The sequence below is a fragment of the Saimiri boliviensis genome, chromosome 16 (genome assembly GCF_048565385.1).
Source record: "Saimiri boliviensis isolate mSaiBol1 chromosome 16, mSaiBol1.pri, whole genome shotgun sequence".
NCBI lineage: Eukaryota > Metazoa > Chordata > Mammalia > Primates > Cebidae > Saimiri > Saimiri boliviensis.
This window is the reverse complement of record NC_133464.1, coordinates 78,605,829-78,622,286: the sequence shown is the minus strand read 5'-3', so window position 1 is coordinate 78,622,286 and position 16,458 is coordinate 78,605,829. Positions and strand designations below refer to the sequence as shown.

The following is a 16,458-nucleotide window of genomic DNA, read 5'->3' as shown; positions in this document are numbered from 1 at the left end:
ACAAATGGCAGGGCTAACAATAAAATCTTCTTAAAGTAATTTATGTGTAAAAATATTCATGTTTTGAGAATGTCACAAACCACAGAATCATTCAAATTACAGTCCTCAAAATGTGATAAAAAATTTTTGATAAATACATAAAAGTGTGCATTCAAAATAGCATATTTTTGTTTCATCTGCTGTGGAACTTGTCTACTTCAAACAGTAAGTTTTGAGGCATCTCAGCACAGTTTTTGTCTCTTTTTGGTTCTTAGGTAAGGGACTCTATCACTTCGTGTTTAATCTTAGTTCTCTCTTGAAATGTCTCTACCTCTATTTTCCTACCTTTTCTTTCCCTATAACTATGTATGTATCTATAGCCCTTCAGATCCCATATGTGTATTCCATTTTTAACCACATGCCATATCTATTATTATCCCTTTTCCAGCCTCACACTTTTAATCCACCTAACTCATCATGGAGTTTCGTCCCTTGCATCAGAAAAGGTGACATATATGCATAACTCAAAGAATGGAAAATGAATGAAAAGCCATGAAGGTTGCAAACTAAGGGCCAAAAGGGTAAGAAAAAGAAAAAAAAAATGTGTTACCATGTTGCGAGTCTGATACAGTCTATTTAGACACTGGAATAAGACTACATCATGGAATTGCTAAGGAAAAGAAAGGCTGGTGAAAACCATATGTCTACCTATGAGGTTACCCTACACGGACATCTCAATTTGTGCAGTCCAGTCCAGTTAAACAAGTATTTACTGACCACCCATTAGGTGGTATATGGCCTCTACCTCACTGGCCCTAAGAGGAGACAAACATAAATAAGCAATCTTGTGAAAGAAATCCATAGAAAAGAAACTACAAAATAGTGCATAGTAATGGCTATGAGGCGTTTTGAAAATTAAAGTATTATTACATTATTGTCTTTAGGACATTAGTAGTCTTTTAAACATTCAGCCTATAAAATAAAAATGTGATGAGTCTGGTAAAGAATAAAAAATTTTAATTGTTAAATTGCTCTAGTTCTAGCATTTCAATGTGACCACTGTTTGACCTAACTTTTTTTGTTTTTTGTGTTTTTTTTTTCGGTTTGATGAAGGGGTGGAAAGTAATAAAGTACAATTTTACTTTTATTTGTATGCACTTGTGTATATATAAATGTCTTTCCTGAATCAGATTTATGGGTATGGCCGAAGACAATAAAATAAGACCAACAATCTTTTCCACACAGAATGTGCATCATGTTTGCCTTTTTGTAAGCAGCTTCACCTGCTTCTTAAATAGTCCGTTTCCTTTGTGATCCGTTTTTTAGACTAAACAGCTAGCCACAGCCTCTACTCACCAATAACAAGCCATCCCTCCCAGCTGATTGCTCCTCTGGACTCACAGCTTAGGGTACACTACAGCAGATCTCAGACAACATTCCTTCTGCCGCCTCAGCTTGCGCCTTCCTCACCTTAGCTTGCGATTCAATGGCCACCTAGGAGTTCTGCTGTAGTCCATTCTGCACACACATCCCATTGGGTAAAGCTGTATTGTAGAAGAATTGTTTCAAATCTCTTACAGAGGCTACATTCTGAGTGTCTGCCATTACTGACCTTGTCCTGCCACTCAATATTCTGATGGGCTCCTAAACAGTCTGAGTGAAACTGCTCAAGAAGCCAGATGCGTCATCTGCGGCAAGGCTCCTGTCTCACAGAAGTGTGCCTCTGCTTTGTCAGTCTTCAGTTCCATCTCACTGCAACTGGATATTACATTTGTAACAGACTCCGTGGGCTCCCCAAAGGACATCCTTGATTCTGTTCTGTACTTCTTTGTCCACTAGCGCATCACTGCACAATGTCATGCTTCAACTTAAGGACTCAGTGACAGCTTCCAGGCTGTGTAAACAACAAAGATCTCAAGGCTTCTTTTACTAGTGTCTCTTTAAAAAGAGACTGTAGTAGGGTTGCATAGCATCATTGACCTCTACCCTAATGGCTGAACAGAATGACACTGTACTAGCTCATGACACTTCAAATTTAGAGAGTAACTGGTTAGATGTGCAGGTGACAGACAAAAGCATCTATATTGTGCTCAATTCTCCTATTTCAGATTTCCATATAGGAATGAGAAGAAATATGCCTTATTCTATCACATGCAAATCAGCCTCATTTCCTTCAAAATCCAGTATTTCCTCTTTCTAAGCTGTATTAAACATCATTATATGTAAATGTTCTTATTGGTACTCCTTTACACAGTCTACCTACAAGTCCTCTGTCAAATACATGCTTTGTAAATATCTTCTCCCAGTGTGTGATCTGCCTTTTCTCTCTATTTTTTTTTTTGCATTTTATTTTATTTTCAATTTTTTAGATTCAGGGATATATGCACAGGTGCTCATTTGTTACAAAGGTATTTTACCTCTCTTAATGGTATCTTTCTTGATAAAGAGAAGGTCATAATTCTAGAAGTCCAATTTATCAACCTTTAATATTTAATGCTTTAGTGGCCAGTCTAATAAATCTTTGCCTACCCTGAGATTATGATGATATCATAAAAACTTCCATGTTTTCTTCTAGTTTTACTTTATTACTTTTAATATTTTAGGTATTGATCTATTCTAAGTTAATTTTTGTATAATGTTAGGTGGGAAAAAAGAGTATCTTGATTTTTTTTTCACCCAAATGGATAATGAATTACCCCAGAAGCATTTACTGATAAGGCCCACCTTTTTCTACTGAATTTCAGTGGCATCTTCACAAATCAAGTGACTTCCCAAGATTTAATCCTTAAGGATAACTTCTGGTTCTAAAAAGGTCTTCAGAATTTTTAAATTATTTGCTATCAGAAGATTATAAACAAATATCCTAAGTAGGAATCTTTAAAATATTATTAATTCTTTCAACAAATAGCTAAATCTTACTGAAAGCAAGGCACTGTGCTACACAATGTAAAAGGCTGGATTAAGGGTTGTGTGCAGTGGCTCATGCTTGTAATCCCAACACTCTGGGAGGCTGAGGCAGGCAGATCACTTGAGGTCAGGAGTTCCAGAGCAGCCGGGCCAACATGGCAAACCCCGTCTCTACTAAAAATACAAACCTCAGCCATACATGGTAGTGGGCACCTGTAATCCCAGCTACTTGGGAGGCTGAGACAGGAGAATCACTTGAACCTGAAAGGCAAAGGTTGCAGTGAGTTGAGATCATGCCACTGCACTCCATCCTGGGCCACAGAGCAAGGCTCCGTCTCAAAGAAAAAAAAAGGCGGGGGTAAGGGGTGGGAATTAAGTCTTCCCTCATTATCCAAGCAAATAAATCACATTCAGAAATATATTGAGCACCACAGACAATGGTACGATACGAGTTGATGTGAGTTGTTTTGTAACTTCAAGGGTACTTTTTGTGCAGAAAACACTCTCAGGCTTACTTTGATTTTTAAAATATTCAATTTATTAAATTTAAAAATGCAAAAAATCAGTTTTTCCTTAAAGCTTTTAGATTCAGCTACATTTTTTTTTCTATGTACAAGCCTAGCAGATTTTAGAAGTCACTTTCAAGAAATTTTTCTTTTCTTTAAAAAAAAAAAAACAAAAACAAAAAACAAAACAAAGTCTCACTCACTCTGCCACCCAGGCTGGAGTGCAGCAGCACAATCCTGGCTCACTGCAACCTCCACCTCCCAGGTTCAAGAGATTCTCCTGCCTCAGCTGAGAGTATAGGAATGCACCACCACGCCCAGCTAATTTTTGGATTTTTTGTGGAGACAGATTTCACCGTGCTGACTAGGCTAGTCTTGAACTCCTGTCCTCAAGTGATCTGCCCACCTCGGCCTCCCAAAGTGCTGGAATTACAGGTGTGAGCCATTGCACCTGGCCCATTTTTAAGAGATTTTAAAATAATGCTTGGTCCCAGTAACAAACCTGGTTAATAAAAGGCCACCAGAATTTTTTAACCAAATTTATAAACTTAATGTATTTCCTTCTTAGTTCTTATCTTACTTAGTAAAGCATAATTTACATATAATTACTTTTATAAACTTATAATAAATTAAGTTTACAAATAAGATATTAAATTTCTCCTAAGAGTTCCAATAAAGTACTTAACATAAATTTTCATGTATGAAAAAAAATCACAAGTCTAAATTAGTCCATAATACATTTAAAGTGGAATTGCACGCATCACCCTCATTAGCCTATTTTCTTAAATATTCCAAGTACATAAAAATAAATATGCAAACATATACATATTCTTTAACAGAAAAATATTATTACCATAGTTTTTATCCTCTTAGACATGACTAGTCTTAATTTTAAATCTACCTGGAGTTAAAAGATCTGCTTAACTACTAAAGACGACACTTACCATCCAACTTAACCAAGGTAAACCAGAAATTTCAGATGGTTTAAGATCTGAAGCTACAGATATATTTCTCACACCAAATATTATATAATCCTACTTAATATGTTGGGGGTTGGATTCTCAGCATTTTGATGTTACCCATAACAGTTACTTAAGCTGGAATATTTCGTGGATTCTTGTCATGTTTCTTATGAGCCATATGAAATCTTATGTAAAGTTGCTAAGACATTCATTCAGTCATTTCAAAAGTGAGGCAAGCGGTGTGAAAACTACTAAACCTTTCACTAATGATGGAATTCCATCACTCCCAGGCAAATTAGTTACTGCTTGTATCTTGCTTTTCTTTGGCTCTACAGATAGGTCCTTGCCTTTACCATTAAATTCTAAAAATCTTTGAACCTGAAAAACCTAAGATATTTATTTTTTGCCTAACTCTAAAGACTTTAAAACTTGATGAATGATAGTATTTTTTCATATTATCAGGACTATACAACCTCTACTCTACAGATAATATAATAATATCAGTTGAACTTTATATAAATTCTCACAGGTCTTTGTCCAGTTTATTGTCAACTTCTGAGATTATTCTGCTGATTTATAAAATGAAGTGGATACCAGAAGCATGTGACATACTACCAGCATTCACTAAGCCTATAATTTAGCTGAATATACATACATATTTTACAATTATACTAGACATCTCTTTCTGTCCACATAAACCCTGTAACTAAAGCCTTGGTGAAGAAGAGTCCTCAACTCAAATATAAACAAGTCACACAAAAAAACCAGCAAACTGTAAGATAAGCCTCTCAAGAACTGATAACAGAACTACAAAAATAATATGCAGTGACAACAAAAACAAATAAGCTGAAAACATTCCCACAATAAAACATGTAGGAATTCTAGGTAAAATGTAATCAATATCCTTTTATACACACAGCTGGTCTTACTGTAAGATAAGTGAAATACCTAATAGACAAAAAAGAGAGAGAGACATACAAGCACATGAGCTGACAACACAGCAGTCCTTCAGTGTTTGGGACCTCGGACATCTGAGGGCTTGAGATTTATTGATCACAAGTGAGATCTGATACAGGGCCATAGGCCCAAACAAATCAAAGAAGTTGAGACCACCACAAAAAGCCAGGACCCTCAAAGGACAACCACCTTGGTAAAAAGGGTAGAATTTTAAAGACAGAAGAAATAAGTACACTTTTCTACTTGGATCTACGTTCTACATTTGCGAAGTGAAACAAAAGCACCCCCAGATATAGCAGAAAAGGGCCTATCCTCATGTGATTTGGGACTGAATTTTATACACCTTAAGCAGAGAATGTGGACATAAAAGCAGGCCTAGTCAGGTAACATCCCTAAGGCACCTCGCTGAAGCAAGCACAGAAGTCTCAGGAGTGACACCTTCAAAACAAGCCACATATTGAAATGACTCATTAAAACCTTGTTGAAGAAATATTCTCAACTTTACCACAAAAAAAGGCTCACCAGAAAAAAAAAGCAAGATGACTCTCAATGACTCTGATAAGAGAACTGCCAGTTACAGACAAAATAAGTATTTTTATATGATTAAAGCATTTAAAAATTCTCAAGCAAAAGATGCACAAGTCTTTAGTGTAAAAAAATAAACTGACACTTAAATAATTCATAGTGACACTGTTTAACACAAAGACAGAAAAAATCTTAAAACCAATGAGAAAAAAATGTTACCTATAAACAAACAACAAACAGATTGATAATACAAGCCAGAAGACAAAATACTTTCACAAACATCATCTTCAAAGTATAGAGATTAACTACCAAACTAGTATTTTATACTAAAATATCACATAAGAGTGACAGGAAAATATAGATATTTTGAGAAAAGAACTGTTAAGTTTACCACTAATAGAGACCTTGGCTGTAAAAACTGCTAAATATTCTTCAGCAAAGATGAAACTAAATTTAGAAATAGTGAAATGCAAGAAATAGTAAACATAACCACTGGCAAACACACGAATAAACCTAAAAAGCATTTTATGTACTCATTCTTTCAACAAGTATTTACTGAATACATACACTGTGGCAGGCAATATTCTTGGTGCTGGGGGTAAAGCAGCGAACAAACAAAACGCCCTGACCTTACAAAGCTTACAATCTAGCAGGGACAGGAACACACACATAATTAACATAATATAATATGATGGGATAACCTAATGTAATACAATGTATTATCAGGTGGCAATGAGTACTATAAAGAAAAATGAAGCCGAGTAAGGGAACAAGAGTGGTGACAAGTGAAGGGGTACATATTTTAAATAGGATGGTCAGGGTAGGACTCTCTACGTGACATTTGAACAAATGAGCTGAGGGCATTTGCCAGGTGAACATCAAGTAGGGTGAAATTAAGGGATGGGTAATAAAAATGGCAAACATATCTTGAGCTCTTCCTATGTGTACAAATGTTCTTCATGCTTTGCATGCGTTAAATCACTTAATTCTCACAATAACCCTATGAAGTAATTTCCATATTGATCCCCAACTTACAGAGGAGGAAAATGAGGGACAGGTTGAATGATTTGTCCTCAGAGAAGCTATGTGGTAGGGCTAGGAGAAGAACCTGTTCTTTCATGTCTATAAAGAAATACCTGAGACTGGGTAATTTACGAAGAAAAGAGGTGTAATTGGTTCCCAGTTCAGCAGGCTGTACGGGGAGCTGGCATCTGCTCAGCTTCTGGAGAGGCCTCAGGAAACTTACAATCATGGCAGAAGGTGAAGGGAGAGCAGACACATCACATAGCCAGAGGAGCAAGAGGTGGGGAGGGGGTGAAGATGGGGAAGGTGCTATACACTTTTAAACAACCAGATCTTTTGAGAATTCTATCATGAGAACAGCACCAAAGCGGGAAATCAGCCCCCATGGTCCAATCACCTTCCACTAGGCCCCTCCACCAACATTGGGGATTACAGTTCAACATGAGATGTCAGCAGGGACAGAGATCCAAACTGTTATCAGAATCCCTGTAGCCTGGTGAATTGTCAAGCTCTGTGCAAAGGAGGGTAAGGACCTTCTTCCTACTGCTCTTTGACTCCATAGGGTCCACAAAGCTAAGGACTAGGGAGCAACAAGTGGAAGAGATAGGAGAAAGAGGCTGCAGTCAGAATAAAGGAAAAGAGGAAAAAAACAAAATTGTATAGTGTCACAGAAGGCTCAAGAGGGAAAAGAGGGTTCCAAAGAATATGGTCAACATTATCAAATATTATGAAGGTTAAACAGCATTAAGTCCAGAGAAGAGGCATTTCATTTTTAAGTGAGGAAGCTACTTGGTATTTTTAAGAATTCAGTCCCAATACTGCAATGACTGGAGAGTAGCAGGATTTCTTGCATTTAAGAAAAAAGGGGCCAGGCGCGATGGCTCACGTCTGTAATCAAAGCACTTTGGGAGGCCAAGGCGGGTGGATCACAAGGTCAGGAGTTTGAGACCAGCCTGACCGACATGGTGAAACCCCATTTCTACTAAAAATACAAAAATGAGCCGGCGTGGTGGTACATGCCTGTAATCCCAGCTACTCAGGAAGCTAAGGCAGGAGAATCGCTTGAATCCGGGAGGCAGAGGTTGTAGTGAGCCAAGATTGTGCTGCTGCACTTCAGCCTGGGTGACAGAGCAAGACTCCATCTCAAAATAAAAAAAAAGAAAATAAAAAGAAAAAAGAGGCAGTGAAAGACAACAGATGAATACTACACATTCAACAGCAGTTTGCAAAGAAGAGGGGAAATGACAGTCACTAACATGCAGCAAGGCAAACATGTTTTTCAACAAAAACATGAAAATAATGTGTTATTGCTTCATTCTGACTTACCACTATCTTGTTCCTTACTTAATCTTCAATGAATTATAATTTCTATCTTTCAGTTGCCTTTTCTGTAACATTAATAAAAAGAAATACTAAGTTTTTAAGCACTTAATGTATTACATATCTAGAATTGGAGAGTGGAGATTTAAGAGTAACTACTGGGTGCTATAAAATAATGAAAATGCTCCCTAGAGAAGACTTACATAAAAGGAACAATAAAATAACACAACCAAATGGAATGTCCCCCTATCCTTGGAACACGTTAGATCAGAATTTAGACCCTGAAAAACACGTGCTTCCTCTGTTCTCAATCTCAGACAGTCTTGCTTGCATTTTTCTCCTTGCTGAAATGATTGCACAAGCGCTCACCTCTCTACCTGCCCACCTCTTTGCAACCACACCCTTACAACCCCTGCCTCCCTGCTGTGACTCTGAGCCAGTTGTCCATGCACTCCCTCGACATGTGCATTAGATCCCATCTCCTCTTGTCACCTCAAGGACACTGCTCCATTAGTCAACCATCTAGCCCATGCATCATCAATTTTCCTCTTTCTACTGCAGCATTTCCATCAGCATACAAATCCTCCTGCTATTCTTTTCTCTCTAAAACAACAAACCTTAACTACTTGTCTTCCCCAACTAGCACTCACTTCCCTGGCTCCCTTTTTTAGCAAGACTCATTGAGGGAATTGTATATACTCTCATCTTCTGCTCCTCTCTTTGTAGTCTCTGAACCCACTCCATCATTCTCCACCATTCCACCAAAACTGTGCATCAAGGCCACCAGTGAGCTCCTGCTGCTAAATCCATGCCAATTCTCAATCCTTATCCTATCTGACCTAGATGCATTTGAAAAAGTAAATTAGAATCTTTAATTAAGCCTCAGTGTCTCCTTCTAAAACACAGGGATGATAATAATAGTACCTATTTTAAGGTTGGTTATGAAGATTTAAAAAGAAATAAACCACATAAAAGCACAATACCTGGTTCACAGTAAAGAACTCACCAAATGTCAGTTATTAGCATGTTTAATCAGCCCTGCTACCTACATTCTACTCAGTCTAAAAATAGAGTCCATCCCATACTCCAGAAACAGAATTTAAGAAAATAACATAACTCCAGAATTTTAAGAAAATGACTATAATCTCAATCTGCAATAGTATTAGGCAAATAACCTATTCCATCATATAAAGAATGACCTTAAAATTTCTTTGTCATTAGTTGTGATGATGCTGAAATAACTACATTAACCCCAATCTCTCTCAGAGTATGGCTCTCATTTCTAACTCTTATTTGACAGCTTGATTTAGATATTATCTGCTCCAATTTTTCTTTCATTCTCTATATCTCATTAATCACCAAATCCAGTCCATTCTTCCTCAGTAATGACTCTCACACCATCTACAAAATCATAAGCCTAAGAGAGCAGGGAACATGTCTGTTTCTGCATCCACCATATGTAGGACAGCAACAGGCACAGTACTATACATATAATAGATGCCAGCATCCTACAAAGCAATCTCATTTCAATAAACATTTACAGAAGGGAAAATGAGCTATAGAGAAATAAACTTGTAGATCACTCAATCAGTAGTGGAACTGATACAGAAACTTGCTCCCCAACCTTCTAATCACAGGAAAATAACTAAGCCAGAGCATGGGTGAAATACCTGCAATGCATGAATGATAGTTTATTCTCTACCAGTACTTGACTTTGACCTTAATTGATCTTTTTCACTGCAAATTGGGATGAAAAATACTGCCAGTTACTTAATCTCTGAGTACCCAAAGAAACATAAGACAACAACTTTAATTCCAAGTCAGTAAGAATTTACTCTTTGCTGAAATTCTATGGAATAGCCCTAAATTGATCAAAAAAAAAAAAATCAATCTTCCTGTCTATATGTATACAGAAACACACTATACCATTCTTCTTGGTTCTTGATGAAATGACATTAAAAGGCCTATTAGAGTTTTAGTGCACCTATACAGAAGAAGTAAAATGATTAATTTCAGGTTTGTGTGTCCTATTCTTATTGCTACCTCTTCCAAAAGATGTAACTTTGAAAGACCTACCACTTGGAATTGGTACTATATAGGCATTATAAAGAACGGCATGGAGAGTCCTCAAAAAATTAAACAGAACTAACTTATGATCCAGCAAGCTCACTTCAGAGCATACATCCAAAGAAAATCCGTATATCAGATCTCTGCACTCTCATGTTCATTTCAGCATTAGTAGTAATAGTCAAGATAGGGAAACAAACTAAACATCCATTGACAGATGAATGGATAAAGAAAATGTGGTGTGCATGTATGTTGCAGGCAGGGTGTGTACCTACCTACACACACACACACACACACACACACACACACACACCCCGAGGAATATTATTCATCCTTAAAGAGAAGGAAATTCTACCACTTCCCTGTGACAGGTGAAATAAGCCAGACGCAGAAAGACAAATAGTACATGATCTGACTGTGTTAGTATGTTTGGGTTTTTTTTGTTTTGTTTTGTTTTTTCTTTTTTGCGCTGCTATAAAGAAATACCTGAGGTTGGATCATTTATAAAAAGAGGTTTCCTTAGCTTATGGTTCTGCAGACTGAACAAGCATGATACCAACATCTGCTCAGTTTACGGTGAAAAAAACTAAACAAGATAAAATAAATATTATATTTTCCTGTTGACTTAAATTGTAATTTCAGTGTGGTGCTCACATGGAAAGTTCTTTTTAGTTACCCTTAAAATATCAATACTTCATTAAGCATTTTCAGTTTCTTTATTCTCCCACCACTGCTAAGAATGTTAACAAGTAGGCAATACCAAGATATACAAATGTGTATCAAAATATACCTGTAATATATCCACTGAGTATATATATATAAGTAATATAGCAGAGTGTATACAAATAAGAAGAGATGAATATGAAGAGATCTGGTTTCAAACCCTTCATGGGATCACTTGAGTTTTAAATAAAATAATGCTTATAACATATACAGTGAGTGATTAATGATTATTAGCTACCATCCTTTCTGTAAAAATAATCACCAACTGCTTATGACATGGACATTTAAAAAGCCCCATCCTCTCTGTCATAGTTATTAAAATGTTTCAGGAAACTAAAGAATTAGTAGAATCTGCAAGGAGAAAAAAAATGACTTGTGTTTTATGACTAAGGCTATCATTTTTAATTGTTATTCTTGATATTTCTCTAAAAGAATGTTATATTCCTTTATTTCAGAGATGACCATTAATTTTAATTATTTTTTACATGCCAGTTACTGTCTTAAATTTTTTTATTCAATTCCATGAAGTAGAGATCCCCATTTTACAGATAGTGAGACTAATGTTTAGAGAGGTTAAATCACTTGCTCAAGGTCATAAAGCAAGTAGATTTCAGAAGCAAAATTGACAATCTTATCAACTCAAGTCAAATGCCGTTTCACTAAACCAAGAATATCCAATGACTATATCTACCATTCACTATCACTAGGTGAAAACCTTATTATATTTGTTTTACACAACCTGGAAAAAAAGTTTATGAAACAAGAAAAATATTATACAACTGTAAACTTCCATAACCTTTAAGTCTAAATTTGCAATCTGAATATTTATTTTATCAGCCCTTGCATACATTCTGTGCCATGAAGCAGCATAAGAGTTAGTTCATTAACATTTGCTTTACTTTGTTAATTGATGAAGGATCCACTGTTTTTGCTTACAAAAAAAATTTATTCATAAAGTTTTAAACTATTAATCCCACGCTATTACTCAATGTATTATACTTCCTTCTCTAATAGAACCTCGTAGAGTTATTTAGGTGTTTTCTTATTGTTGTTAATGATATACATAGGAATGAAAATCTTTTTTCCAGACAATATGCAATCTGAGATTTGCTTTTATTCAGGGTTTCTGATACACGAAATAGAAAACACACACACATACACACACACACACACACACACACACACACACACACACAATGGCTATGCACAAAGAAAAGTTTTTTAAAAATTTAGTACAGAGAAAGGAGAATCAGTGAAATACATTCTGGTCCATTCATCTTTCACTTTCATTTAGAAAAAGGATTTAAAAACAAGTAGAATAAGAAGTTAGATCTATGTTATGAATAGTTAAGAAAGGACAAAGAAAAGAAAAAACTGGACTAGTGTTATTCTAGTAATGTTTTGAGACTAGCAGTCATCAATGGGAAAATGTCATCTACAATGTTTTATTCAGTTTGAGCCATCAATATTTGTTATTATCTGTGGATAATGCTGTTTGAAATGCATCATGGTACTCTAACAATTCAGAACATATATTCCTATATTTAAAGGTATTGTCGGCTTTTAGCTTTAAACTAGAAGTATATTTTAGAATTAATGACTTTCAGTAAAAAACAAGGTATTTCATTATACATACATACAGGAAAATTTCAAGTTCTAGTAGATTAAAATGCCATTCTTTCAGTATTTATCTTGGAACTTCCAGGGTAACATTGATATGACTCTTAAAACACTGCCTTTTGAGGAATGTGGGTTACCTTAGTATAAAACACCTGAAGGTGGTTATATCGGAGGAAAAATACATCGATGCATTGTTGTTGACCTTAAAAAAGAATCCTCATCTACTATTTTCACACTGAAAAATCACAAAATTGTCTGTAATTCAATGGAAAAAATCCAAAGGAATAAATTAACTACTTCTCATAGTTCTTAAAATGTTTTTAGAAAATTTCAACAGATGATTACAGCTACTGACCAAAGGAAAACTTATTTTTTATGGTGCAATACTCTGGCCATGGTTCCACTTCACAATAAAGTGGACAGAAAGCCAGAAAGACCTAAATTCACATCCTGATTTAACATGATTAGGATCTCCCAGGTTTCAGTTTCCTCACTTGTGAAACTAATGGAGTTAACTCATTTACTGTTGGTTAAATGCCAACTATGTGCCAAACCCTGTGTTAGCAATGGAAGTTTATTACTTAATTTTTGTTTTAAGTAAATAAAACCATGGTCCTTGTCGGTGCAAATCTTGTGAAGAGACAAATAAATGCAACATGATAACCACTATGAACAAACTACTATGTCTGAGCAAATCAAAAAAGACTGCAGAGGGGATTGTCAGTTGAGACTTGAACGAATATGAGTTGCTAAGAAATGGGGATTACAGATATTTCTTGAAGAAAGAAGACACTGCACAGACACGATGACAAAGGCAAAAAGTGAGAGGTTTACTGTAAAGGATGCACAGGCTGGGATTAGAGAAAACTGGTGGGAGAGGCCACACTGAGGAATCTGACCTTTAAGCAGTAAGCCACTTAAACATTATCGGTAAGGTTCCTCATACACCAAAACTCTGGAAATTGGCTGTAGGCCCAACCAGGTAAATTCAATTTCTCCACCACTTCATTTGAGGTTGTTAAGAGTCTCTTCAAGCAAAAAAGCAAAACTATTCAAATTTTGATGCTGCCATTATGAAACCTAAAAGACCTCTCTTAACTGATAAGTTTTAGGACCAGCAATAGAATTCTATTGTTATTAGAGTCATAAAGCATTCTAAAAGCACAAGATATGTAACAATTACTTCTGTACTTTATCAAACACAAAACTGTAAACCTATAAATGTGAATATTAAAAACAGATATTGAATTTACATGTTCCCAAAAATGTTTTTTCATACTTTGTTCAAAGCAAGCTTCATTGTGAACATCAACTAACTAGAAGCACCTAAAGAAAATATAAAGCCCTATTTACCTGTGTTCTGCAGGAACAGGAGGTGGCCACACAGCAGGATCTTTAAATGGTTCATCTTGACAGGACACAGGGAAATCTGGAGGCTTGTCGATTTTAAAACTTTCTAAAGTGCTGACAATACTTTTAACTTGTTCATATTCTTCCAATAATTCCTGCCGAACCTTAAAAAAAAACAGGCTTTATGCTAGAAACTGTTTTAAACACTTCATAAATTGTAAATAATAAATTGCTATAGAGTGCATGTTTTCTTAAGGTCAAAGTATGAAAAATGAATCATTAAAACATTCAAAAACACAAAGAACTATTTCAAGTAATACAGAAAGAAGGGCAGAAATTGGTTTGAAAAAACATAATTCTATACCTTTTAATAAGGAAAGTAGTTACATATCTTTTATAATGGAATTCCATTTCTACAAAAGAATGTGATGATCATTAATACAATTGAAAACAAGCAACTAAGTAGGTGACAAGTTAACCATTCCCAGAAATGTAAAATATTGTGCTAAATATTTTTAATATATTTGTAAATAGATTTGAAAAAATTGTAAGCCAAAATTTTCAACACCACTTCCTATTCCCAGTATCACTAAATATAAAATGCCTGTCATGAGTGTCTGAAAGTTAGAAGTGATATAATACTATGAATTACAAACTTCCTGGTTTGTTTTGTATTCTTTTGAGACAGAGTCTCACTCTATTGCCAGGCTGGGGTGCAGCGGCACAATCTCAGGCCACTACAACCTCTGCCTTCCGGGTTCAAGTGGTTCTCCTGCCTCAGCCTCCCAAGTAGCTGAGATTATAGGTGCATAACACCATGCCCAGCTAATTTTCATATTTTTTTTTAGTAGAGACAGGGTTTCACCATATTGGCCAGGATGGTCTCGATCTCCATACCTTGTGATCTGCCTGCCTTGGCCTCCCAAAGTGGTGGGATTACAGGTATGAGCCACTGCACCCCAGTTTTTATTTAAATTCTCCTTCATCTGAAACCTGAATCATTTTGGCCTTATTTATTTCAAGTTCTGAATAAAGTTTATTTTTATATCAAAGACAAAGTTTTTCCTGTATTTAAAAAACTTAACTGAGCACACATTAGGAGGAAATTCTTGTGTTTTCAAACTTTGAGCCCAAACTAATTTTCAAAAGCAAGCAGATAAATATTAAAAATTACATTCAAGACCAGTCTGGGGAAACAAAAATATTAGGCCAGGCATAACAACAAATGGCTATAGTTCTAGCTACTCAGGAGGCTGAGGCAGGAAAATCACTTGAGCCTGGAAGTTTGAAGCTATAGTGAGCTATGATCACGCTACTGCACTCCAGCCTGGGCAAGAGAGCAAGACTCCATATCGAAACAAAAAAAGAAAATTCCACTTACAAAATCTTTTTAACAATTGTTTTTTTTTTTTAACCAGAAACCACATTTTACTGTAAAGCAGAGTGTAAGAAAGTTTCTCCTATCATTATATTGAATCATATAGTAAAAGGAACATATGAAAGAGTTACAGATCCGAAGAAAAAGCTAGGTAAAATTCAATTGCTAATATATACACTTACACTATACTGGGATATGCTATCCTGGAAGAACTGTAATTTCAGAACCCAATGGAAAGAAGCATAGTAGAAATATCTGAGTAGAAATGGTCACTATTTAACATAAACAATTAGGAACATATCAAATATATTTCCATAACAGATTAATGAAACACCCTGCCTGTGGCTAATGGGAAGGATAGAAGAAAACAACTAAAATTTTCAGCCTGAGTTAGAGTAAGTATATTGTTCTCAATGAACATAATTTGGTAACATTTAATTAGGAAAATAAGCCAAATTTACCCTCAAAACTTAGGAAAACATCAATTTCTGACTAATGGAAAAATTAGACGAAACACTTGAAAGGCATTAGTACATGAAATGGAAACATCAAAGAAACACTTGACTTTGTATTTTTAAGTTTTAAAAGATTTTAATTTTAAAAGTGGGGAGTGTTTGCATTGGCAGCACATATACTGAAACTGGAATAACAGAGAAGATCAGCACTCCTGAAGTGTTATGTATTTTTTTACTTAATGTTTTCTAAAAAGGCTGTTAACGTTATTTTAGTATAACAGGTGAAAAATACAAGCTTAAATAATAGGTCCTTATAAAAACAAAAGGCAGTTTTGTTAACTAAACATCACTGAAGATAGACAGATCATTTATTTCCTTAAATAAAGATATGTTGCTTATAAGTATGATGTGCAAAAATTCTTTTTTAAAAGTTACAATTAATTTGGAACCAGAGCAGCAAAGAACTATGCTAAAAATACTGATCAGTTAAAACACTAAATTTAAATTAAACTTAAAGAACAGTAAGTGGTGAAATTAAAATTCAAGTTTTTATTAACTATCTTATTAAATAAGCAAATTATATAGTCAAAAGACAGCAAATACAGTAATGTTTTTATTAGATTATGGACTCATTTGCATTTTTAAGGAGTCTTTCAGAAGAGGAGTTTTGTAAAATGGGTCAAAAC

The 16,458-nt window shown here is 35.3% G+C and overlaps 1 protein-coding gene across 7 annotated transcripts in view; it reads right to left on the bottom strand.

Moving 5' to 3' along the window:
• KATNAL1 (katanin catalytic subunit A1 like 1) overlaps window positions 1–16,458 on the bottom strand; it is a 99,382-nt gene that overhangs the window by 56,295 nt on the left and 26,629 nt on the right. For all 7 annotated transcript variants that reach the window (XM_074387894.1, XM_074387895.1, XM_074387893.1 and 4 more), the window contains one exon: window positions 13,943–14,103. In XM_074387894.1, the coding sequence (XP_074243995.1) occupies window positions 13,943–14,103 (161 nt within the window). The remainder of the gene's footprint in view (window positions 1–13,942; window positions 14,104–16,458) is intronic.